At 39.3% G+C, this 25,362-nt stretch overlaps 1 protein-coding gene across 1 annotated transcript in view; it reads left to right on the top strand.

The window, feature by feature from the left end:
* Nucleotides 1-22,826, top strand: part of GUCA1C (guanylate cyclase activator 1C) — a 38,425-nt gene extending 15,599 nt beyond the window's left edge. Inside the window, exons 2-4 of the mRNA XM_054270444.1 lie at nucleotides 16,036-16,185; nucleotides 18,855-18,942; nucleotides 22,696-22,826. Coding sequence (XP_054126419.1) covers nucleotides 16,036-16,185; nucleotides 18,855-18,942; nucleotides 22,696-22,826 — 369 coding nt within the window. The remainder of the gene's footprint in view (nucleotides 1-16,035; nucleotides 16,186-18,854; nucleotides 18,943-22,695) is intronic.
* The last annotated feature ends 2,536 nt before the right edge of the window (nucleotides 22,827-25,362 follow it).

Below are 25,362 nucleotides of genomic sequence, written 5' to 3'. Positions count from 1 at the left end.
ATAGAAATTATTTCCTTTGTCTTAAAAGTATTCTTCATACAAAAGTGCTGTTATAAATAGGTGGTTGGCAAACTTGAACCGCCTCCCATGCTTCCCCCAGCTTTTATAGACTTTTTATAGATATATGACCTGATTTTTTTCCTGCTCTAACCATGGTTTAATAGTGGACTTTTACAGTTTAAAATTGTCATGACTTCTATTGCTGAAGATTATAAAAATCATATAGTTTAGGGACTAGTTTACAGTTGATCTAAATATAGAGAAACCCAATATGGAAAACTTGAGTCATTTACTGCAGTCTTCTCAGCATAAAATGCATTTTTCACATGTAGGCTTCCGTTTTCTCAAAATAGGAATCTGCTCAGAAAGCTCTGCTAAAGAGTTAGTCCTGTGATTAATCTACAATTCCAATTATAGCAGCCTAATGCCTTGAGTTAATCTGAGGACATCCATGTCTGAAGGTATTTAACATAGATCAAGATAGTAAAAAACATAGATCAAGGTGGTAAAAAACACTCTTGAAAGGTGCACAGATTTTCTCCTCTGTGTTTCATGTGTGCCAGTTTAAAACCGCTAGCATGTAAGGTGTGGCATACTGTAGGATGGAACTACAGTAGTGAATTTCACCTTCTCATCAGCTTTGCTGCTTCCAGCTGAAGCCTGTTACAGACACTCTTCAATCTCTTAGGATTTCCAGCAAAAACCCTAAATTTCCAGTAAACTCAAAATAGTTTAAAAGGAATAACAGCAGCATGGTAAGATTTTTTTTGACAATTTATGATAGATTGAAAGCCCATTCAAAACTCATTACATTCAAGTCATCCATACAAATACCAACAGGAATAGTTGCAAGCCAAATCTTATAATTCCCTGCCTTTCTCTAGGTTAGAGATAAAAAAGTAGCTCAGCTCCTCACTCACAGAAATTAATGGCCAGTGGACAAATGACAGGGAAGGGGACATCTTCACAGAGTAATTTAATGCCATTTGGAAGACTGTGGTCTCCTCTGGTCTCAGCAGCAGGCAAATCGTTTCATGCCAGTGAGGCAAAGGTGCTGTGGCTGTTTGGCTCCTTGGGCTCAGTTATCTCCCATGCTAATGTGTGTACAGGTACATCTGTGAGGTACAGGTACACCTGTGAGATGCAGGCACACTCGTGAGATGCAGGTACACCTGTGAGGTACAGGCACACCCGTGAGGTACAGGCACACCTGTGAGGTACAGGCACACCCGTGAGATGCAGGCACACCCATGAGGTACAGGCACACCTGTGAGGTACAGGTAAATCTGTGAGGTACAGGTACACCTGTGAGATGCAGGCACACCTGTGAGGTACAGGCACACCCATGAGGTACAGGCACACCTGTGAGGTACAGGTAAATCTGTGAGGTACAGGCACACCTGTGAGATGCAGGCACACCTGTGAGGTACAGGCACACCTGTGAGGTACAGGTAAATCTGTGAGGTACAGGCACACCTATGAGATGCAGGCACACCTGTGAGGTACAGGCACACCCATGAGGTACAGACACACCTGTGAGGTACAGGTCCATGCGTGAGGTGCAGGTACAGCTATCAGCACTGCACAGGTCTTTGTGACTCTGGCTCACCAGAGTGCCCCTGCTCAATGCACAAAGGCCATTTCCAGGTGGGGCTTGTTTCTGTGCGAGGTTAGTGGCAAAGGCTGTGTCTGAAAACCTTTCTTCTCAAGAGCATATTAAAAAAGCACTAGTGTGTCTCTTGTGCAGACCACCAGTGGTTTCAGAACTAAATGACCCTATGCACCAGGAACACAGGTATCTTTTTAATTTTTTGTAAAATATATCTATAGATTTTTAGGGGGGGAATATCATGTGACAGTTTTTTCTGGCCTTCCTCACCCTTTGTGGAATGCTTTGCTTATAATTAAATATAAAAACAAGCAAACAAATAAATATGCTAATGAAGTTTGAAAGCTGTTCTTCATCGTTCTTAACAGCATTGAAAAATAAAGGCGCTGAACATCCAGAACTGTAATTGCAAAATTCAGTTTCCTTGAGATTCTCACAAGGAGTGCAGATGGTAGCATTTCAGCAAACATTTTGTTTGATGACTCATACATTAATACTTGTAAGCATTATTTATATAATGACATTGGCAGGATAATAAGCGTTAGGATTATCTTTTGTCACAGCTTTCCAATGAAAACTTTCAAAAATAATTTGTTTATTAAAATACAAGTGCAACCAAATTAATTTTTTTAAGTATTTCCTTTCTTAGATGTGAAGAGTCCCTTCTTAGAGAAAAATTATTTCAGCCTTCTTTGCCCTTAAGCTATTTGTAATACAAAAATGATAAATGTGCAAGCACATACAAACACATTTAATTCTTCCTACTTTTTTTCCTTCCCTTGTGTGTCATCCACTCATAACTGGCAGTCCTAGTTCATGAATCCTAATGATGAATTTTAGAGAGGAAACAGTAATGTTCACCTAAAATATCTCAGTAGTTGCCAAGTATACTGATGTATATTTGGGGTTCAGTGAGAATATATTTCAGTGCTATTATATCCATCAAAACGATGTTTCACTGGTGTTAAAGGAGAAAACATATAGAAAAATAATGTGTGGTGTATCCATAATACATTGCAAGTGTTATTTGCTCTTAGGCAGAAATAAGGACAAATTCTACAGTCAGCACTGCTACTATGCAACACTTGTTCTGAAATATCTTCTTTCTTTAAATCAGAAACCCAGATCACTGCCATTCATTTCCCATTAGCTTGCAGATAGGTTTTGCCACCACGAAAAATAAAAATTGAACACTGTGATTGATTGATTGATTGATTGATTGAGTTCTTATGACCTCTGAAGGACAAAATTTGCATAGCCATTTAACAAGTGAAGCAATGGACTGAAAATGGGATGCTGCTGTTGTAGTTCTCTTACTGCTTCTTTGGGCATTATTGAAGCTAGCTACAGGAATAAGTGTATGTTGCTTTGTAAGAAAATTGGATTTTAAAAGGTAGAATTACTATGAAGAGTAAAGAAGATTAAGAGGTATGTGGCACTGAGGTAAAATTATACAAGTTCAAGGACTTTTTGTTAAACTTTATAAAGCGTTGGACAGACCACGTCAGAGAACACTATTTTCTGCTACTTCTTATGCCGAGATAAAGTTGGTAGATGCAAAAAACGGACACTCCACAGCAGTTTTAGAAATCTTTAGATAAGGAACCACCAGCTGATGTCAATCCTTAATCATTTTTCTACTTTGTGTTTTTCATTTAAAATGTAAAGTAGTTCTCTGATAGAGTTCATCTGACATCAGTATGCAGATTAGAATTATAAAAAAAGATTTTAAAATGAATCCATTTAAAATAGAGAAGAAGGATGTTTGATGTAGAACAGATAATAAGAAATGCAAAAATATCTTACTTCAATAGAACTTTGTTGTGTGTAGGGATGACTACATAGCAATGTAAACTAAATCTCAAGTTAAATCCTTATTTTCCTTTTCTCCTTTTTTTTTCCTGAATCATAACTGTTTCCCTTCACTCCTTATACTTTGAACAAAGCTAAGAAGTGTTGGGAGGCAGACCACCTTTCCTTTTTCTCTCATCCTAGCTCCTTCCCCACTGTCCTGCTGTGTCTTTATAATTCAAATTATCATGTAGACTTTTCAGCATCTGATTTTGTGTTCTGGATATAAATAGATGTTATCTTCCTTTGCTTATAGGGACATGAATATGGTTAGCCAAGTACAACATCTTTAGTATTGTAATAGAAGGAAATGAGAGTCATTTGGCCATGAAATTCTCTATTAAAGCAGTGGTTGCACCTCATATTCCATGAAAAGCATACAAATGTCCACAGACAGGTGTCATAATTTTCAGAGGTCTTTTGCTGCTTATTGTAATTTATTCTTCATTTGACTTTCAGCTGTTTTTTTCCTTCCACTTTTTCCAACTTGAGAATTGTGAGAGAGAGAAGAATGTTATTTTCCTCTCTATGAAGCAGCTAGTCTAGAGATTCTAGTGAAGATATTATTTTGTTAAAGATTGCAGGGCCAAACTGAGCAATTGTTACCAAGCATGATGTGTCAGCTGCTTTCCACATGATCACAGAAAGCATGAAGAGCTCTTAAAGGATTAAAAATATGGGTGCTAGAGAGCAATGCTTCAAAAACTACCAGGAACCTAAATATTAAGCATTTCCACTTCTTGTGGGATTAACTACAATGGCTCAGGATAACTTTGCTAACTGTCCTTTCCTGGAAAATACAATTTTCAGTTGGGCTTCCCTTCCCAGACTGTCTTGCTCTGCTGTGTGCTCAGAACAGCAATGGCTGTTGTGGAATGGCAGCTGTGATGTGAACTGTCATATCTTAGCCCCTTTGCTACATCCTTACATGTTCGCAGGCATTACCAGAACTGACACAACAAAACTGGGTGCAATAGTTAATAGAAAGTAAGGATGATAATCAAAGAAACATTTTCCTAAACTTTCCTGAACTACGTTCCTCTTTTGTGTCACGAGTCTCTGAATAATTGAGCAAACATAAGTTCAGCAACACACATAAATTTAGGGACGTTTTCAGCCTGAAATGACTCCTTGGACCCTTTTCTTGTCCTACTCTAACCAACCAGCTTAGGTAAATCAACAAAGTTGCAGCAGCAACACCTGCATGACACTATGGGGCCATTAACCATATAAACTGATATTATATTGAGGCAGGATGCTTTGTGTTATTCCTTTTCCATGGTTCTCGTATTGGCCCAGCACTTCCACTTTGCCCAGAGAAGTCTAACTCTTGCTTTTTCTGATTTTGAAGATTGTGTCACTCTCATAAAAGTTTCCACAACAAGAAAACCCTAGAAATCATATTTTTGTTTTATTTTGTTTTATGTCATTGCTATCACATTGTAGTCAGCAATAAAAGCCTGTATGTGAAAAACCTAATCAGCTTCTAAACCAAGGGCTAGAAGAAAATAAGACTCTAGGTATGTCTTAGACAGAAAAATTCTTCTGTCAGAAGTAACAAATATCTACAGCTTTTACTTCATTATATATTTGGACTTCTTGAAGGTGACATGTAAAAATCCTGTTCCCATTGGTTTCAGACACAATGCAACAAAAGCAACAAAGCCAAATCATTTGCTTTTCCTTAATTTGGAGTAATCTTGCATAAAATTATCTCAAATGTAAAGTAACTAGCATGATTACTGTAAATTAGGAAGTTAAATTATGCTTTACTGTGTTCAGGGCAGTATAGTTACCTAATTTTTCTCAGTATGCTGAAGTGCCTTTGAAAGGTGCAGTGCCCTGATAAAAAATTCCATGTTCTATGAGTATTTCACCGATTTCCAAATACTACTTTATTTATTTACAGACTATAGTAAAGAATGCCTGTATTCTCCTGCTAAACCGTCTCCCAAAATTTTTACATTCAATTTTATATATTGGTTCCAAAAAAAAAAGCATTCTGTAATATTGTAAATACTTCACACAGTTATTGGTGCAATTTTATAATCTTACGTTTGTTTTCTATTGGTTTGTCACGGGGCACACTGCTGTGATAGTACAAACTTATGCTAGAATAAGGTGTCGTTACCAGCTAAAAGTCTACATCATTAAATCATCATTTGCTTAATGCAAGTACAGTTGAATTCTTGACTGAAGGATTTAACATCATGAGTTTTAAGTTATGAGCTAAAAGTTTTAGACCAGAGGTAACTCCCCAGTAGTGACACAGCACCATCCAGCATGGGAGACCAATTCTTTACATGGGACATTAAAGAAATGCCTGTCTCAGATCTCTGTACAGCACTGCAGAATTCAGTGGCCTTCTTTGTTCTGTTCTTGGTTTATTGGGGTTTTTTTCCATTTCCAAAAGATTAATCTGAGTTTGCAATAAATGTTTCTCTTTAAAATCTAAATTTTAAAATATTCAAGTAGGTAAGTGTTACAGATTAATAGTCCATTGACTTTTCCTTGCATCATACAGCCTTGATTTGTAACTGGTTTGGATTAGGTTAGGGTTTCCTTGAAATATTCATTTAAGTGAAAACAAATTAGCATGTATTCTGCAGCTGTCACTGAGTTTAAGAAGCATTTGGAGCATGCCATTATCAGGTAACACTGTAATTTTGTCATGTTATGTGAATAGGCAATGGAGATTGACTTTGGACAATTAATCATAATTATTTTTAAGCATTACTTTAAAAATTATTATGAAGATAAAGGGGAAATTAATTTTAATGGGAAACTGTTCAGGAAAGTGCTTCTATTATTCAGAGAAATTTTAAGATTTCTTTTAAGGCATAATTGTCTTTTTTTTTCCTATTTATTTATACATTAATTAAGAATTAACCAGTTATTATAGTAACAGTCTACTATTATAATACAAGTAATTTAGACAATGATAGTATATGCATGTAACTTTTAAGAGCTTTCATACGTTCCTTGAGATTCACAGAGCATTATATAGAATCACCCAAATCTGCCAAATAGAACATCTTTGCCACTAGAAAACATGTATGTCTTCAATGTACTTTTGTTGGGGGTTAGGATTTTTCCTTTTGTTTCTTTCTCTTATGGAATTTTGTCTCATCTGTTGGTAAGAGACAGACTAACGACTGGTACCTTGTAGGTGTAGAAGAAGGAATTACAAGTGACCTTGCCCCTGATAACTCACAATTGTACTAATTACCAAAAGAAGAAGAACAGTCTTGCCCTTAATGGGTCACAGCTGTGACTAATAAAGTGTGATAAAAGGGCTGGGCCTCTCTGATTAGGGGGAAGTATAGAAGAAGAAGACCTTGAGAAGGTAGAGGTGCTCTGAAGAAGAAGTAATGATCCAGAGAGACACAATGAAGAATGAAATAAGGAAGAGAGTTGCTACTGCAAAAGATTTGTTATGAGTTTAGTCTGGGTCTCATAGAGCTGGAGCCTGTGGTCATAACTGAGCTAGGTAAAAGCCTGTAGTCAGAGGTAGCAAGGAAATACTTGCAGTCATTTTCCAGCAGGATATAGCCAGCAGTCAGCCAGAAAAGCCAACAGCAGGAACATGCTGTAGTCAGAGTCAGGATGGCTAAGCACTAAAGAAAAATAAACGAGGACCCTTTTCACACTGTTAAATGAGAGTCTGTGTCTTGGCTCATTTCTACCCCTAATGAAAGGTCTGCTGTTAACAGAGAGACGAGAGAAATGGCCAAGGTGGAGGATGCATGGAAGGGATGGACAGCATGGTAATGATCCTGACAAGGTCAGGTGCACAGGGCAAATGTTGTGGGCCCCGGAAGAGCTAGGGCCATCTCAACACAGCATCTTCATTGCAACAGTTAATGCCATGGACAACCAAGAGGCAGTGGGTTCCACTGCCAACAGGCTCAGGTGTTAGAGAGTATGGTCAATGGCCCAATGCAGGCTCATGTCTCTGCTTTGATTTAGGGCCTTAAAGACATTAGGGAGGTGAGGAAGAACAGTGTGGTACCAGTGTGAGTCACAGTCCCCAGTATCAGAGCCTGATGTGCCCCAGCTAGGGAGAGGGAGTACTCCCCATGAGCTGAGGTTCTTCCTGTGTGACCATGGGGAAGACATGGGAAGGTGGGATGGGAAACCCCCTTCTGTCCTGGCAGCAGGGGTGCGTGAATTCAAAGAGGAAAAACACTTACTGACAGAGTTCTACCAAAGTGAAGGCAGCCTCAGTCTCCCATGACCAAGCTTCCAGGTATAAGGGAAGGGAGGATGATCTGTTGGATCCCCTTGAAAGTACCTCTATCATGTATGCCCAGGAAGAAAATAATAACCAGGGTTAGAGGGGCCCTGCCTCTATCCAGGGAGCAGCATGGGAAAACTGGATCTTCTGGATGGTGTGGATCTGATGGTCTGGCACATCAGAACCACAAAAATACAATGCCTTAGTTGATACTGGTGTGCAGTGTACCCTGATACCATCGGGACATGTGGGGGCAGAACCTGTTTCCATTGCCGGGGTGACGGGGGGATCACAGCAATTGATCCTGTTGGAAGCCAAGGTGAACCTGACTAGGAAAGAGTGGAAGAAACATCCTATTGTGACTGGCCCAGAGGCCCCGTGTATTCTGGGCATAGACTTCCTCCAGAATGACTATTACAGAGACCCAAAGGGACTCAGATGGGCTTTTGGCAGAGCTGCTGTAGAGGCAGAGAACATTAGGCAGTTGAACACCTTGCCTGGACTATCAGAGAATCCTTCTACAGTTGGACTTCTGAAAGTGGAGGAAGAACTAGTACCAACTGCTACCTTGACAGTGCACTGCTGTCAGTACCAGATGAATTGAGATGCTGTGATTCCCCATCCACAAAATGATCCATGAGCTGGAGAGCCAAGGGTTGGTCAGCAAAACCCACTCACCCTTCAACAGCCCCACTTGGCCTGTGCACAAGTCTGACAGAGAATGGAGATTGACTGTGGACTATCGTGGCTTTAATGAAGTGCCTCCACCGCTGAGTGCTGCTGTGCATGCTGGAACTCCAGTACAAGCTGGAGTCCAAGGCAGCGAAGTGGTATGCCACTATAGACATTGCTGACACGTTTTTCTCCATTCCTCTGACAACAGAATGCAGGCCTCAGTTGGCTTTCATCTGGAGGGGAGTGCAGTACACCTGGAACCGACTGCCCTAGGGGTAGAAACACAGTCCTACCTTCTGCCATGGACTGATCCAGAGCACACTGGAAAAGGCTTAGGCTCTGGTACATCTGCAATACATCAATGACATCATTGTGTGGAGGAACACGGCAGTGGAAGTATTTGAGAAAGGAGAAAGGATCATCCAGATTCTGCTAGAAGCCAGCTTTGCCACCAAAAAGAGTAAAGTTAAGTGACCTGCTCAAGAGATCCAGTTTCTGGGAGTGAAGTGGCAAACTGGATGGCATCAGATTCTCACCGATATCATCAATAAGATCACCCCAATGTCTCTGCCGACCACCAAAAAGGAAATGCAAGCTTGCCTAGGCACCATAGCCATTTGAAGAATGCACATTCCTGAGTACAGTCAGATCGTGAGCCCTCTCTACCTGGTCACCCGCAAGAAGAACACTTTCCACTGGGGCCCCAAGCAGCAACAGGCCTTTGCACAGATCAAGCAGGAGATTGCTCATGCGGTAGCCCTTGGCCCAGTCAAGATGAGACCAGAGGTGAAGAACGTGCTCTACTCTGCAGCTGGGAACAGTGGCTTGCCCTGGGGCCTTTGGCAGAAGGTGCCTGGGGAGATTCAGCCCACTGGGATTTTGGAGTCGAAGGTACAGAGGATCTGAAGCCAGCACTGCTGTGATAATACAAACTTCTGCTGTAATAATTTGTCATTACCAACTAAAAGCCTTAATTATCATAAAATCATCACTTGCTTAATGCAAGTACAGTTGAATTCTTGACTGTAGGATTTAACATTATGAGTTTTGAGTTATGGTCTAATTTTAGACCACGTGAGGAAGATGTGACTGTGCTGGCGCCACAGCGCCCCCTGCAGCTGTGGGGGAATCATTGCACCTGCCCTGCCCAGCTGGGAGCCAACAGCGCCCCTGCCGGCTGTGGGCATCACTACACCGAAGGGGAAAGTGCCTGGGGCCGAGAGATGGCTGCACCTGGGACTCTGGCTCTGTTTGTCGTTGTTTGCCCTGTTATACACACTAGTAAAGAACTGTTATTCCTTTTCCCACACCTCTTCCTGAAAGCTCCTTAATTTCAAAGTTATAGTAATTAAGAGGGAGGGGCGTCATATTTCCTCCCACTTTCCTTGGGAGACATCTTTCTTTCAAACCAAGACAACTTTTTCTGGAGGTTTGTCCTGCTACGTTTTTGAATTTGTCAAACAAGAAAGATCTGCTAGGATTATCAGCAAGGAATTTCCTGGAAAATGTATTAAGATGTCACAGCTGCATTTTTCAGTTTTTTCCTGTCTTGCCTACTGCTTTAATTTGGAAAAGATGTTCCTAAAAGCACAGGCAAAGGCTCAAAATTAGGAGTGCAGAGAGCCAAACCCCAGCATCCAGGAGAGAATGGCAGAGGGCTAGGTCTTTACAGTATAGCCTTCCTGGGCAGAGGCCCCAGCCTGGTGACTTCCTTGTCTTCTCCAGTAATCTTAAAAGAAAATTGTCTATGATGGCAAGGAGTTAGGGGGTAGTTGTTAATTTTAAAGAAATGCAATTGTTTGTCATCTTAACATTTTGGATTTCACCAGGCTTTACCAGGGTAGCCTGCAATTCTGAGAACCAGGACATATAGCTGGCTCTGTATTTCCAACTCCTCCAATGCAAATGTCCTGGTAATTTTTAAGTCCCCAAACCTTGGAGGTCCTCTTCATCTGGGCAAAGCAGAACCTTGTGTAACAGCCTGGTCAATACAGCCTCATCCCTTTACATAATCATGAGAATGCACTGATTACAAAACCGCTTAACAATCTGCAGCTCCTAATTCCCTGCTTTGTTGTTCATCCTTATTTAATAGTGTTTGCTTGCTGAGGTCTCCCCCGCCCCATGACAAATGCCACCTCTGTTTACTTACAAAACTTGTGAGTCTGGCCAAGCCCAAACTGCAATATCAGATCCTAGGGAAGTATCAAAGTAACAGAGTTACAAGTAGCTCTTTATTTCTTCAATAATTGCAGCTGCAACCTCTGAAGAACAGATGAAAGTACTCAGAAGCAAAAACAAACTGAGGATGGTTGGACTCAATGATCTTTGTGGTCTTTTCCAACCAACACGATTCTGTAATTCTGTGATTCCATGAAAGGGGGAAAGAAGAAATGGAGTGAAATGAATCCTCCTTTAGGTTTCTGAGGTCAGAGAAAGCAGTGCTACATTTGTAATTGGACCCAGAAAGAAAGAAAGATGCACATAGGATTAGCTATAAATTTCACAGTTATTCTGAGCTGTTTGACCCATGCCTCCTCCCTCTCCCTTAAGAGGTTTAAGGACTATTCTGAAAGACAGGCGGTTGGGAAAGAAGGTGGCTTAATGACCTAAGCCCTAGGTTTGAAATACCTGCACCATTTATATTTGCACACTTATTAATCCTGATAAACAATTTGAGCTATTCTCCTGCTGTCAGATTGAGTTTAGAGATTTTTGAGGAACCAATTTTGGAAACAAGTCACTGCTTATTGTGTATAAACTCTTGGTGGAGCCCACGGTGGTTCAAGTAAAATGATAAGCTCACTCACCATAGGGTTTTCAGGGACAGAAATTGTCCCTTTCCACAAGCCTGGCCACAGCATGAGGTATGAGGTGGCTGACTATCCCTGTAGGGGATCCCTGTCAATGCTAGCAAATCGCTCTCAGGGAAGAGCCAGGCAGCCAAAACACCACGTTCAGATCACTCTGGCCCAGCCTTGGATAACCGTGCTGCTTCAGGTCAGCTGTGTATTCACAGCTGACAAGTCAATTATTTTTAATCTCTACTACAGTTTGAAGTCCTAAGAGTTTTTTAGGGATCTGTGAAGATTAGCAGTGCTGTTCTGGAAGCCAATAATGCCCTCCTACAGCTCCAGGGCTGGAGTATTAATGGCCCTTGTATAATGTGGCAGTCTCGCCCCGCCCAGCTTTGGCCCCGGGGACACACATCTGTGTCCTCACCAAATAATGGTGAGCAGCCTCCAGTAAAGGTTCAACTGACAGCCTGAAGCAAAAATCTCTCATAAAAGGACGAAATTAAATTCCTTTTTCCTCAGGAGATCCAGTAGCTAATGAAAAACTGAAATGGGCTCTGGGCCTTAGGCACTCACAAATGATAGTGCCCTGAGGACCAATTTCATACATTCTACTTGCTTTTTTGGAGCCTCTTTCTCTCTTTGTTGTGCGAATCAATCTGTTGCAAGAGGCTTAAAAAATCACTCATCAGCAAAAGCAAAACAAGTTACAAAAGCACGGTATCAAAGAGCACAAACACATGCATGACCCGAAAGTGTCCTTAAACTTCTAGTTCAGCCAGTCAAACTGTTAAAAGACTAAAAATAGGTCTACATATTTATTAAACCTAATATGTATAGAAATACTGGAGAACTTTGAGGCAAAGTTCTGAACCCATTCTTTTAGTATGTCTCCAGCCCACTCCTCAGAACCACATGAGGAGAGTTCTGTTCCTCTATTTTATACCACACGCAGAAGGGTAAAATGGGTAAAAAATGGGTAAAAAGGGTAAAATGACTCCATGTGCCCCTTCCTGTCCATTTGTTCATTTGGGCAGGGGAGGGTGCAGGACTGCACCATCCCTACAGGTGCCCCTGGCAATGTGCTGCAGGCAAGGAAGGCAGAGCCAGCACCATGCAGACATGGAAAAGAAACCTTCACACACCCAAATTTGTCTTGTATCCTAACCTGATGAATAAGCAGGTTTCACCAGCATTAATTCAATTTAATAAAAATATTACAAATATTTGACAATTACAGAGTTAAACACCAAAAGTAAATAATTTGTAACTTCCACCACTGGTAGTCAGCTCTGCTTATTATGATGTTGGGCATTATTTAAAAATTTATTTTATTATTCTTACAGTAGCTGTTTGTTTGTAAATTAACGACTTCCTAACAGTCAAGAGATACATTGCTGTGCATGCTGCAGAGAGGTATTTTACAGAGCCCAGAGACACATAAGGACCTGCCTAGATACTTGTATTGAGATTGATTATAGAACAGCAGATGGGTAAATCAGTGCAGCAGTATTCTTTTAATAACATCATAACGCATTTATTGCATTATTTGTTGTACTCACAGAACCACAGGATGATCTTCTTAGCTTACTGTTATGATGTTTTCCACTGCTTAATGCAGTATTTTGAGATGCTACTGTAAAAAGTGCAATATTTCTCTTTATCTCAGAAAGATCTGTATATGTGCAACAAGATCACTGTAGCCTTCTTTATCCCATAAATGTCTTTTTTTTTACCTACAATGTATGTTTTTTGGTGTAGAAAGGAAAACATTACATTTCTCATCAATGCTTTTATGAAATGCTTTTGGTTCCACATCAAGTAGACAAACATGTCTAAGTCTTCTCAGTATTTTTATTCCTGAGAAATAGAAAAGGGCTGCTCGCTACCATGTCACCAGTAGTGTTCCCATGACTGCAGAAAGTGGCAAGGGCTTTCCTGACAACTACAGTTTCTTCCACGTGTTTTTCAGAGGTGGGAGTTTTTTCATCCTGGCCTCCAGTCCCTTCCTATTTGGGACAGGCCATATAATCTACCAGATCAGAATTACATCCCCAAACACATTAGAATAGTTAATACACTGTCCAGATTCCTGATGTTTTGTCAGAGCAACAACAGTGACACCAAGATGCAGAAAGAAAGCAAACAAAATTATATTTTCCAAAATCCCAAGTGAAATGTAAGGGAGTAAGAAGAAAATTGATCTGCTCATGGATATCCAGCAATCCTTAAATTAATCTGTAGTTGCAATAAGCAGTAAGAAATGCAATAAAAAAGCAGCAATGTAAAATGCATTTAACCAAATTCTTATATCAAATCAGATGATGGAAATGCAATCAGCAAAATACATTGTGACCTCCAGTAAAATACTTTATGAGATCCTTCTTGAAATAATACTTGCAAAATAGAAATTAAAGCCAGTGTGCCAAAAAGAAGATTAAGTTTGTAGTGCGTGATGTGACATTCTTGGTTAAGCATCTGCTTTTAACACTGGGCCTAATTTTGTTTGAAAATTATATGCAGTTACTGTCAAATTTTATTTAATCTTAAACAGTGGTTGAATGGTGTCTTTGCTGCATTTGCTTGTGATTGGAATTACAGTAAAACAAGCAACTGCTAGAGATCCTGCAGAGGGTCTGTGAAGCAATGGTCAGTCTGCATGGCTTATGCACACACCATTTCTGCATGAAGGCTGAATCCATTGTGTTTGAATACATTGAATTTATCTCTTAGGTGCCACTTTGCTGATCAGCCTTGCACAGAAATCGAAACAAACACTGCAAGGGTCTCCCAGGAGCTCTGACCCTGATCAGTATCATGAGGGCACAAATGTGAGGAATCTAAGAGGAGAATGAAAAAAAGAAAAAAAAAAAAGAGGATGGGCTCCTATTTCAAAAAATATACCAAATCTTTGAGAACCTACATTCACTTCCACAATCAATTGTGTAGATGTGTGGGGATGCTGTTAGGAAAATTAATCCACAAACATCAGAGATTTGTGTCCAAAAAGGAGACAGAGGAATCCTTTTTTCTTTATTCAAATAAAGGGAGAGGCCATGGGGCATTCCCCTGGGGTCTCTCGAATTTTTGAAGGATGCAGCCTCACTTTTTACCCTAATATCCAGCCACATTTCCCTTTTCTCTTTCCCATTGGCTGAGGTACTTGAGAGGCTCAGATTTCCCAAAACACCTGATACCGAAGATTTCTCTCTAATGTATAACACTCCCTTTTAATTTTTTAATTCTTATGGAATTTAGGGGTTTTTCTTCCTCATTGTTTCTTTCATCTTTCAATGTCCAGTTTAATTTATCAGCAACCCTAAAGTTTGTTTGTAAAAGAAAATATCTTTTTCCATTCTTCAATCAGTGGAATCCTTCCCACTGTTTCTTTTATCTCCCAGTGCTAGTTTTACTTACCAGCAGACCCACAGCTTGTTTGTAAAGACAAATCTGCCATTCCTCTCAATGGTTTAGGCATTTTGGTTTGTTTTCAATGGAAGGTTGATCAGAAGAGCTCTCAATTTTAGTATATTCTAGCCCTTATAAATTCCTGTTTGTTGTCATTCTTTGCATGCTCACATGTTCAGTTCCTTGTCACAAAAATATACTGATAGGAGGTCTTCAAAAGACATGTAAGGTGTGGCACTTAGGGACACAGTTTAGTGATGTACTTGGTAGCTGTGCATTAACTGTTGGACCTAGTGACCTTGAGGGTCTTCTCCAACCTAAATTACTTTAGGATTCTGATTTTGGCAATGAGTTGCAGTGCATCCTTACCAATCTTCTTTTCCTGTAGTACAATACTGAGGGACTGATTAATGCCTGCCTGATTAATGCCTGTAAACCTCAACTGGCAAGATGTCTGTTGATATATGGCAATAAAACTAAGTAACATGCTAAACCTACTGAATACTCATCCAAACCTTCTCTTTTCAGTCAAAGGCCATCTGAAACTGACAAGTCTTTCCAAGGTTTTCTGAGCAATTGGATTCTGACCAATTGGATTTTGATCACAACCCTAAATTTACCAGTTGTTAATTCTTTTTGTATGCACATGAGAAACAGTTGGAGCAAGTAGGATCCAAATTCAGCGACTGCTTCTTCCATCCTAACCACATGTCTACAGAAACAGAAGAACCTGACTATGGAGGCCTGTCCTTGACAGGCTTCTATCAGAAGCTTGAGCAAAGCAGTAAGAAAATGATTCTGAAGTCAATCTGAAATGCTGTCTCCCTATGAATATCCCCAATCCTCAATATTTAGAGTTTGGTTTATGCCTTGAAGGCTTTGTAAAATGTTTATCAGAGTGACTTGATTTTTCTTTGGATAAACCACAGTACTTAGGGTTCATGCCAGAATATTGGTTACAATTTTAAAACACTGATTACGTGATCCCTGAGATGCATAGCACCTGGAACAGCACTGGAAATCATCCATAGTTCTGCAGTATAGATGTAAACAACTCCACTCCAGATATCTCATTAGTACCAAACCAGATATCCTAAACTCCTCTTTTCCACATGTCAGACTGTCACAAAACTGTTTCTTTTCCTTTTAAAAACTGTCAGTAACAATTGCTCAAACTGTCAATAACAATTGCTCAGAACAGATTTGCCCCTCACCTCCACAGCACCCGGATTTCAGGGGAGAACAAAACTGTCCTTCCTAAAATACCTCTTCCTATAGCTCTTCCAGTTGAGCACCTTTTATCCTTTTTGATACCACAGAAAATTTCTATATTAAGATGCTTCATAAATCAATGTGTATTGTAGGGACTTTGATGACCTGTTCCTGTACAATTGCCAGAAAGAACAGAAAACCAGTGTTATTAAATAGATGTGGTTTTTTCCTCTCCCTCTCTCTCTTAGGACGGATTTATAGACTTCTTGGAGTTCATAGCTGCAATAAATTTGGTTATACGAGGGAAAATTGACCAAAAATTGAAATGGTATTTCAAGCTATATGATGCTGATGGAAACGGATGCATTGACAAAAAAGAGCTATTAAGCATATTCAGGGTAAGTAAGTTATGACCAATAGCAAGAGCATTTGATACAGTGCATTGCCCTGAAACAGTGGTTCATCATGTGCTATAAATGGATTGTCAGTACTTTATCTAATGTTTTACGGTTGTAAAACCAGAATTAACAGTGGCTTCTAGTGACACTCCTGACATTAGTTTCCTCCTTATTGAACACATCTAAGTAGCTTTTTACTTTAAACCATAGTTCTACAGATAAAGTACTTTACTGAAAGTGAAATGTTGTAGAAACAGTAGAGACATTACTGTGATAAACTGTACTATAAGGCAGGGCAAGACAGTAGCAGCATAATGAAGAAAACAGATGGTTACAAGTACATATGCCAGTCTGTTGTGGAAAACTGGCTTCTCAAACTGATCTTGCAGCAAGAAAAGAAAAAAAAAGATGTCAATAAAATATTACAATATTTTAATTTTTTGAAAGGCTTTTAGATTTGTTTACTACAAACACCATTACCTCTATTTCAAAACTAAATCATGGAAATATAATTTTACTATTAAATCGCGCAGTAATATTTGGATAAAAATACTTGCAAAATTTTCCAGAAAATGGGTCCACTTCAAACCCATAAAACCAAAGAAGTACAATTCTTTCTTTAAAATTATCTTCATAGTTTTCAACTTGCTCTAATGAAATAACATTATCCTCTTCATTAGCTGCTGTCATCCAAAAGGTATGTTAAGGCTCCTTAAAATATATATGACTCAATACTGTGCCCTAAATGTACAGGACTCACTACAGATCAAAGTTTTGCTGCAGGGAGCATCGAACCTAAATAGAGTTTTAATGCCATAACAAACAAGGAATGTACTTTTCCTGGATTCTGCATTACCGCTGGTGCCAAGCCAGTCACTGTAAGAGACTTTAAATAGCTGCTGCCAAAACTGAAAGGAGCTGGAGCCAGATGGAGCTACCAGGTCAAACAAATAAAGCTGATCACCTAAAGAGCAGCTTTCTAAAGATAGAAGTAGAGGCTGAATCTTCCAGATTTCTCCTTTGAGACTAAAGAAATCTTTCTTTCACAAATATTCTCCAATAATTTTCACCCACAGCCAGTGTGTCAACGGTGTTTTGTCTGGGGCTTTATCCAAAGTGAGAATTAAAATTAAAATCCTTCCAAAGTAAAGAATATTTTTTTTAACTTACCTGATTTTAAAACCAGTTTATACTTTTGTGTGTTTCCATCTCTTTTGCAGTATAAGAACTTTAACTCAAACCTGCTTAAATCATTGACCTAGACTAGATTAAAAATGGTGGGCCCAAAAAGAAAAAAAGAACAAACAGGCTCACAGCCATTAAGGGGTGACCAGCTTATAATAAGCATCAGTAAACAAGGGCTTGTCCAAAAAGATGTGTAATATCTGAGACATTAATTTAGAAATACAGAAGTGCTATTAAAATGAAATCTCTCTCTACAGCTGTGCAAACTATGGACCAACATACCACTACCAAACTGCTTCCAGATAACCATGCATCCCTTCAATGCCCAGTATTTACTATATAAGGGGCTTCTGTGGTAGTCAGTGACAAAAAACACTTCAGGAACCACTGCTTTACTCTTGGCACTGCAATAAATTCAACTGTGGAAGGGATATAACTTTCTACTTAAGACTGTGGGTCAGACATACAAAACACCAAAAGTACCTAAAGTATGAATTAGTAATAGAAACAAGTTTATGTAACTATTTTTGTAAAATTATTGCTGCTTTTTGAAACAAACAGGAAGTTGGGGCATTTGGAGGGGGCATTTTAATGATTTTATTTGGTCAAGAATTCTAGATCAGTGAATAGATTAATAGATTGTTTTAAAATATGAGGTCTAATATATTTGGAAAGAGACACCAAAAGAAGCAAGTGGCACATACAGTGACTTATCTTACACAACACAGTTCACCTCAAGATAATTCAAGTGCAGAAAAAAAATTCTATAGTGTGCCCATTATATAATGTATATGCATGTTTATATATATGCACATATTTTCCCAGTCAACGGGACACAATTTTGCAAAAACATACATTTATACCTTTACTCCAAATATTGAGTCCTTTTACCACAAAAAAACCCCAAAAAAGCCAAACCAAACCAAAACAAAAAAAAACCACCAAACAAACAAACAAAAGTAAAAAAAGTAGAGGGGTTTCTTTTGGTTTTCTTAATTTCTCTGGAGGACAAGTTAACTGCCAACTTCAGGATGGCCGGTCTGACTTTATTTGTGATTACTAAATTAAACACGTCTTAATAGAAAAATTACTTAGGCTTTCTCTGCATGTGCTTTCACATGGGAAAAACAATACTGCATTTAAATCACACAGAGCAAAGGGCACTCTCTGAAGGCATGGAACTCTCTAGGGCCAGATAAAAATGCTGATGTAGAATTGAAAGTGAATTACAGAGCAGAGGTGCCCCAGGGTTCTTCAGACCCTCAGAAATATGCAAATCAGTGTGTAATCTCTAGGCTGTGTTATGTTAATTAAATTTCCAGTCCTTATTACTGACGATTTACTTGAAGTAACTATTTATTTAGTGATTTTTAAAAGGGTTTGTGAACTAAAGAGTTGCACTTCAAGTAGTGCTTCTGACAGTGTATTGTTTCACAACTTGATGGGAAAAACTCTGAAAGAACTTTCTGTGTTTCTGCCCTCAGGCAATCCAGGCTATTAATGGCTACACCAACATGAGTGCTGAAGAGTTCACAAACATGATATTTCAGAAGATAGATGTGAACAATGACGGTAAGAATCTAGGTTTTGTTGGCATTGGCAGGGACTCTTCTGCAAGAAGGGATTTGAACATGCAGCTGAAGGATGACTGGTTTAGATAACTGAAAGCCAGAATCTGCTCTTCTTTGCCCTTATTTTACTTCAGTTTCACAGTGAAGTCAACTGACAAAGGAATTACATGCAGTAATTACATGCAGTAAAAACAGCTCCTGCACTGTTCATCCAAAATGCCAGTTCTCAGGTTGCATAGCAAAATTGAAATGTGATTGGTGTTATGAACAAAAATTCAGTTGATTTTTTTCTGTGAGAAAAAAGTTACCACTACTGCTGGGCTGCTGCCTGTGTTATGGTAATCACGGGTCGTTGTCGTTAATGGTTGTTTTTGTATTAGTAAAAGCCCTGGCTGGGGCGAGGTAATGGCCCTCCTCTGACACAGTGAAGGGTGGGAACCTTCCCGAACAGTGAGAAGACACCTGAGAAGGTGAGGGGGGTTATGCAAAGTGACTCCAAGGACCAGAATGCTTTGTGAGACCCCCCGACTCCAAACCCACGGAGAAACCCCTAAAACAACGAGCCAAATAAGAGTTGAGAGACTGGAGTGATGTCTGGACGTGAGGAGCCGAGTGCTGAGCCTTCAGAGATGCGGAACACCTTCGGACCCTCTCGCCCTGACCACGGGAGACGACCCCGGCGGTGAGACCAGGCCGACTGGTTAGGAGGAGCAACTATTGCAAGGGATCAGCAGGCCTTAAAGGCTCCTACGGGGGTCTGACCCCCAGCTCTGCCCCTGGTAGGCAAGGCTGCGCATATCCTTCTCCTCTGAGTCGCTCTGGGAGAAGACGGGAGACTGCAGCCCTGCCGAGCTGCTCAATCCTGAGCTGATCTCTTGTAATAAATGCATTAAAAAGGGGAAGAAGTCTCCTGGCCCTGTTTGTTTCAGTTGGCAGTGGGGGAGTAATATATTTGTGTTGGCATAATCTGTTTTAAATTCTTTAAAAAAAGCCAAATAGGATGAATGGTTTTGCATGTTCTAAAGACTGGTGAGCAGATTGGATGTTCCTTGAAGGCTGACTGTCAATGCATGCTAAGATACATGTTCCTGGTTTTTCCTCAAGATACTAAATTAAGCCAATTGGTCTTGCATTTGGAAACTATGATTTCATTTCACTTCTTCAGAGTTGTTTCTAATTGAAAATTTATTACGGATGAATGTCCTCCCTCATACTTCTAATCATGAAGATAATCCTTCCACTGGCAACTATGTTTTACAGCAATTGCTGTAATCATTGGTAAATTTGGAACATTAGGGAAGCTAAAAAGAGCAAAGTCAGGTCACAGACAGGAATTTTGGGCAGTTTGGCAGAGAGAGGCATTTTTATGGACTTATTTAGTGTATTGAAGTTACTCATTTTTAAAGAGTTGTTTGAAATATATAATCAGAGTATAAACAGTGGTCTTGTGATGCATGTGGAGGATGCCTTAGTGGAGGATTTTTTTGACCCACCTCCTTGGCCCACTCTTTGGTGAAGACAAATTATGAAAGGAGTGAAAATAACACAGTCAAAATCTAACCCAAATTCTATGATTATTCACTGTTTTGACCATAAGTTTACTGGCAAGTAATAGTTGTATCTGAGCTAGACCATCATTAGTGTCATACATTTTAGCAAGGAAAATCCAAAACATAACATACTGAGGCTTATCTTCATAGTGGTTCCATTTCAAACAGTTTTCCATAGTTTCTTAGTTTTTAAATTGCTGGAAAGCAACAGGACTAGCTCCACCTGAGGAATAGGCCAAGTTCTACCAAATTTAGCTTCAACTATGCTACCTCCTGTAGCTTATTTTAAAAAAAGTGCAAAAAGACAAATAAATTGCAAAGTCCTTCCTTACATTAATATACAATAAATAATCCCATGGATTGTAAGGAACAACTCTTAAAACACATCTCCTGTTGGTTTTGCAATTTATTTTCATTATCTTACAGAAATCTGAGGCCCATCACAGCAGAAGTGAGTCTGGGCCTGCCAGTGTAACCTCATCTGGCAACGGCAGTGTGGTCTGTAAGCCTGCTATTGGCACATCAAAATGCACAGCCTGGGATCAGGAGGAGGGAATCCAAGACCAACTGACCTGAATAAGCAGGAAAATGGGGCAGCATGTCCATGTGATGAGTCCAGGAACCCCATGCACCCAAAGACCTGAGTCAAAGGCAATACAGACTGAAGTAGAGGGGAACTAAGAGGAGCATCTGGGATAGGAGGAGAGTTCAGAGGAAGCGAGTGGATTAGTGACAAAGCAGGATGATGCATGCAAGTGCACAGAGATGGCTTGTTCTGAGTCTGCTTGTGGAATGATTATATAGGCTGTTGTTGAAAAAAGAAGAACAAACTTCCTCAGGGCTCTGCATGCCAGCTCTTAGAGAGGGTCTTAATACTTTCATTGAAGCCTAACAACCAGGACTTCTGTCAAATGAGGACTTTCCTCTTTATATGAGCCTTTCACCAGTGTAGCAAGGACATATGTGACTAAACAGAAAGCAAACTTTACTGACTATTGCTCAAAAGTGTTTTTCACATTTTTTAAATGCTGATAGTTTTCCTTTCTCATGTCAGATGATGTTTCCAAGGCTGCCATGGACAAAAAACAAGACATAAAAAACCAAAAAACCAAACAAACAAGCAAGCAAAACCCAAAACCACAAAAACAAAACAAAACAAAACAAACAAAAAACCAAACCAAACAAATGAACAAACAACAACAAAAAAAACAAACAAAAAAACCCCCCAAACCTACAGGGACTTCTTAAACCTGAAAACAGCCAAAAGTCAGCACACTAAGCATTCACCAGACATACACATGACTGAAACTGCTGCTCCCTGGGGCCTTAACTCATCCAGCTATTTTCCTCTTCGCCTGGCCGTTGTCATTTCTAATTTTACAGAGAAATCATTCATTGTTGTGAATTTAACAAACTTTAAACCATATTCTCAGAGGAAACAATCTGGCTCTTCTTGTTAAACCAAGATTTATTTCTCCTCTTAAGGTAAAACAGTATCACTGGAATAACCCCTAGACAGAGAACAATGGACATGTCGGTGTACTATGCAAATAGACACATGCCTAGAACTGTTGTTGACAGGGAAAAGAGCAGGAAAAGAGGAGGAATATTAAACAATATCCCTACTCTTCAATAAAAGAGATTTTATTGTTGTCTTGAAACTTCGAAGTTATTAGCTGATTTTGGCATGACCCCAGAAAAATCACACTCTAAATGGCCATTTCAGTTCCTTGAAAGAATTTATATATCACACCACTTTGCTGATTTTTTTCCCTACATCTGATAATGGTTCTAAATAATCCTAGTAGTCAACACGGGGACTATGACCACTAATCCTTAGCAAATCACACACTAATCTCTTTTAAAATCAGCTCTAATAGAAACTCCAGTTAGCTCAGTGAGAAGTGGCCAATACATCCACATTCAGCCCTGATACAGGCTTCCTTAGAGCTCCTTTACACACATTTATATGCACTTACAATTATTTCAGACTTCAGTGAAAGCTATGTTTGACCTGTTTTAACAGAAAAGCAAGTGAGTGAGGATCTGACTGATGCAAAGTGAGAAATCATTAGCAAATACTCTACCTGCATTTGCCTATCAGCAACTTTCATAAGGGATTCAATCGGGTGTGAATGGTCTTTTGTTCACTAGAGAGATTGCTGCATTTCTAAGCTTCTAAAGACTATCTGACTTTCTTTTAGGGGAACTGACTTTAGAAGAGTTTATCAATGGTGTGGAAAAAGACGAGGACCTAATGGAATTAATTACGAAAAGTTTTGACCTTTCCAACGTACTCAAAGTCATACAGAACGGCAGGAGAAACAGCGTCTGAAGGATCCAGTCATGGAGGTGGTCTCTGTCTCATAATTTCAAGGAAGATTATATTTGCTATATTCAGAGAGGCTGATGTTGTCAAAGCCTGCCCGGGCAATACTGAACAGCCTTCTCCAGGAGTAACAATTTTCAATCTTTCTATATCTCATTTTATTTTCTTTATTCTTTCCCTTGCTAATGACTGTGGCAGCCACAGGAAAAAAAAACTGAAAGAACCCCAACAACTTTTGCCTGCATATAATAGAAAAGATACTTGATGCAGTAAAAGTCTCTATGATCTAGATCTCTATGAACATGTTGTGGTCAAAACCTGCCTGGCTAGCTGCTCACTCACTCCGCTCTAGTGGGATGAGAAAGAGAATTGGAAGAGCAGAAGTGAGATAACTTGTGGGCTGAGATAAAGACAGTTTAAAATGGAAAGAAAATGCGAGCAGGCAAAGCAAAGCAAGGAATTCATTCTGCATTTCCCACAGGCAGGAAGATGTTCAAACATCTCCATGGAAAGCACGGATCCATCAAGCATAAGGGTGACTTGAGAAGACAAATGCTGTCACTTTGAACATCCTCTCCCTTCCTTCTTCTCACCCAGCTTTACATGCAGAACATGACTCCACACAGTGTGGGACATCCCTGTGGCCATTTGGGGATGGGTTGTCCTGGCTGTGTCCCCACGCAGCTCCTTGGCACCCCCAGCCCACTCAGTGCTGGGATGGGGTGAGAGGCAGAAAAGGACTTGTCACTGTGCAAGTGCTTCTCAGCAGTAATGAAAACATCTTTGTGTTATCAATATAGTTTTGGTCACAAATCCAAAACACAGTCTCATACCAGGTACTATGAAGAAAATTACCACTATCCGAACTGAAAACAGCACGATCTCTCCTGTTCAGACTAATCGATAAAATAATGGAAATTATGTAAACTGCAACTTTTCTAAAAGACACAAAGTTAATAATTTTTTTCTTTTTATAATGCGTTCTTTAACCTACTATCTAAAGTGTGGGCACAAACTTTTAGGTAGGACTGTGTTCTATCCAGATTAATTAAGAACAAAGCCTGCTTTGTATTAACCTAACATTTGCTCTAATCAGTACTCAAAACTGGATTAAGTTCTCTGGTAAACACTTCAGCTAGCTTAATATTCCCAAGATGTGTATCCTCCTTAATATGCTCTCTACTACTCTTGATTTTATCACATTTGTTAATTAAAATAATGTGGTATTTTGATGTCTTTTCCAGGGCTCAGCCACTGTTCTTTTAAATTAACCTTTTATAAAAATGTTGGAATTAAATTTTGTTGTCCTTGTAAAGCAAAATTAGAAGTTCAAAGAGTAAGAAAACTCAAATAATTTTGTAAGCGCTCCCAGAGATTTGTGTCCTTTGATTTTATGTCCTCCCTTTGCAAAAAAAATGTTTTTACTGGGCTCTTTGCCAGGGCTGTATGAAACAAAAGGTAAGAGATATAGGGTCACTTGTACTTCTGCAAAACAGACAGCCTTTCCCTGACTAATTTAGGTATCTTTGCCCTTCCAAATACCTCGGTGAAAGCTTCTAGCAATGGAGTCTTTCTGAAATTTCTACCTCCTGTCAAACTGGCTTGCAATTGTCTCTGAAGGTGGTAGCCAGGACTGCAGGGAAGGCATCTGCAGGTGGCATGATCACATATTCTTCAATTTTTTAGGAAAGCAGGCTCAAAGCACAACCTTACTTTGTAAATAACAAGACAAATTCTATGAACTGTAATGGAATGGCATGAAATGTGTGCAAAGGGAAAACTATAGCTCTTTCTGGTTCTATCTGGTTCTCAAGTCTGTAACAAGTTTTATCAAATTACTATATTATATCATAGGACTAAGTTCTCCTTGAGTGACAATGCCCTGCAGGAATTACACTAATATTAATTACTGTTAGAAACGTCAGAATTAAGCAAAATAATTTGTGGAAGGATTGGTGCAAGTTGAACTAAACAGTTATTAAGACTTCAATATGAAAGAGTTTTTCTTCAAAATTCACTTCAAATCCATGTCCAGTTGCACATGAAATGTACTACTCCATCATCTACAGTTATTATCCCAGGTTCTGGTTGATCAATGGAATATAGAAAGAATATGCAACATGAATCACTTGACATTAAAAACAATTCCGACATTATATATCTGACATTTGAATCTTTTACATCCTTAATAAAAAAAAAAAAAAGTATGAGATTGCTGGTGTTTTGAATTTTACGTTTTTGTATTTATTCGTCTTTGACACATACATGTGTCACTGTCAGCTTTCTCACATCCAGACTTCAGAAAATCACTGTTTTTAGTCTGACGCTTTTGTATTTAAAACCTTTGAGGGTCTTTCAGAATTGGCTTTACAATATTTAAAATAAAATGGTACAATCTAAGCAGCTTGGGCGTATGGAAACAGCTGTATTTGGGATTTTTTTGTTTTAAACTAATGAAGTGATAGACTTGCCAAAATAGCTACTGTGAAAAACGCTAATCACTTGGTTTTAAAATTTTAAAACTTTAATAGTAATAAAATGG

This window comes from Melozone crissalis, unplaced genomic scaffold, assembly GCF_028551555.1.
Source record: "Melozone crissalis strain CALT ecotype California unplaced genomic scaffold, PUWL_Pcris_2 ptg000009l_1, whole genome shotgun sequence".
Classification (NCBI taxonomy): domain Eukaryota; kingdom Metazoa; phylum Chordata; class Aves; order Passeriformes; family Passerellidae; genus Melozone; species Melozone crissalis.
Note: the sequence above shows the minus strand (reverse complement) of the source record. Positions and strands in the feature narration are given on the sequence as shown.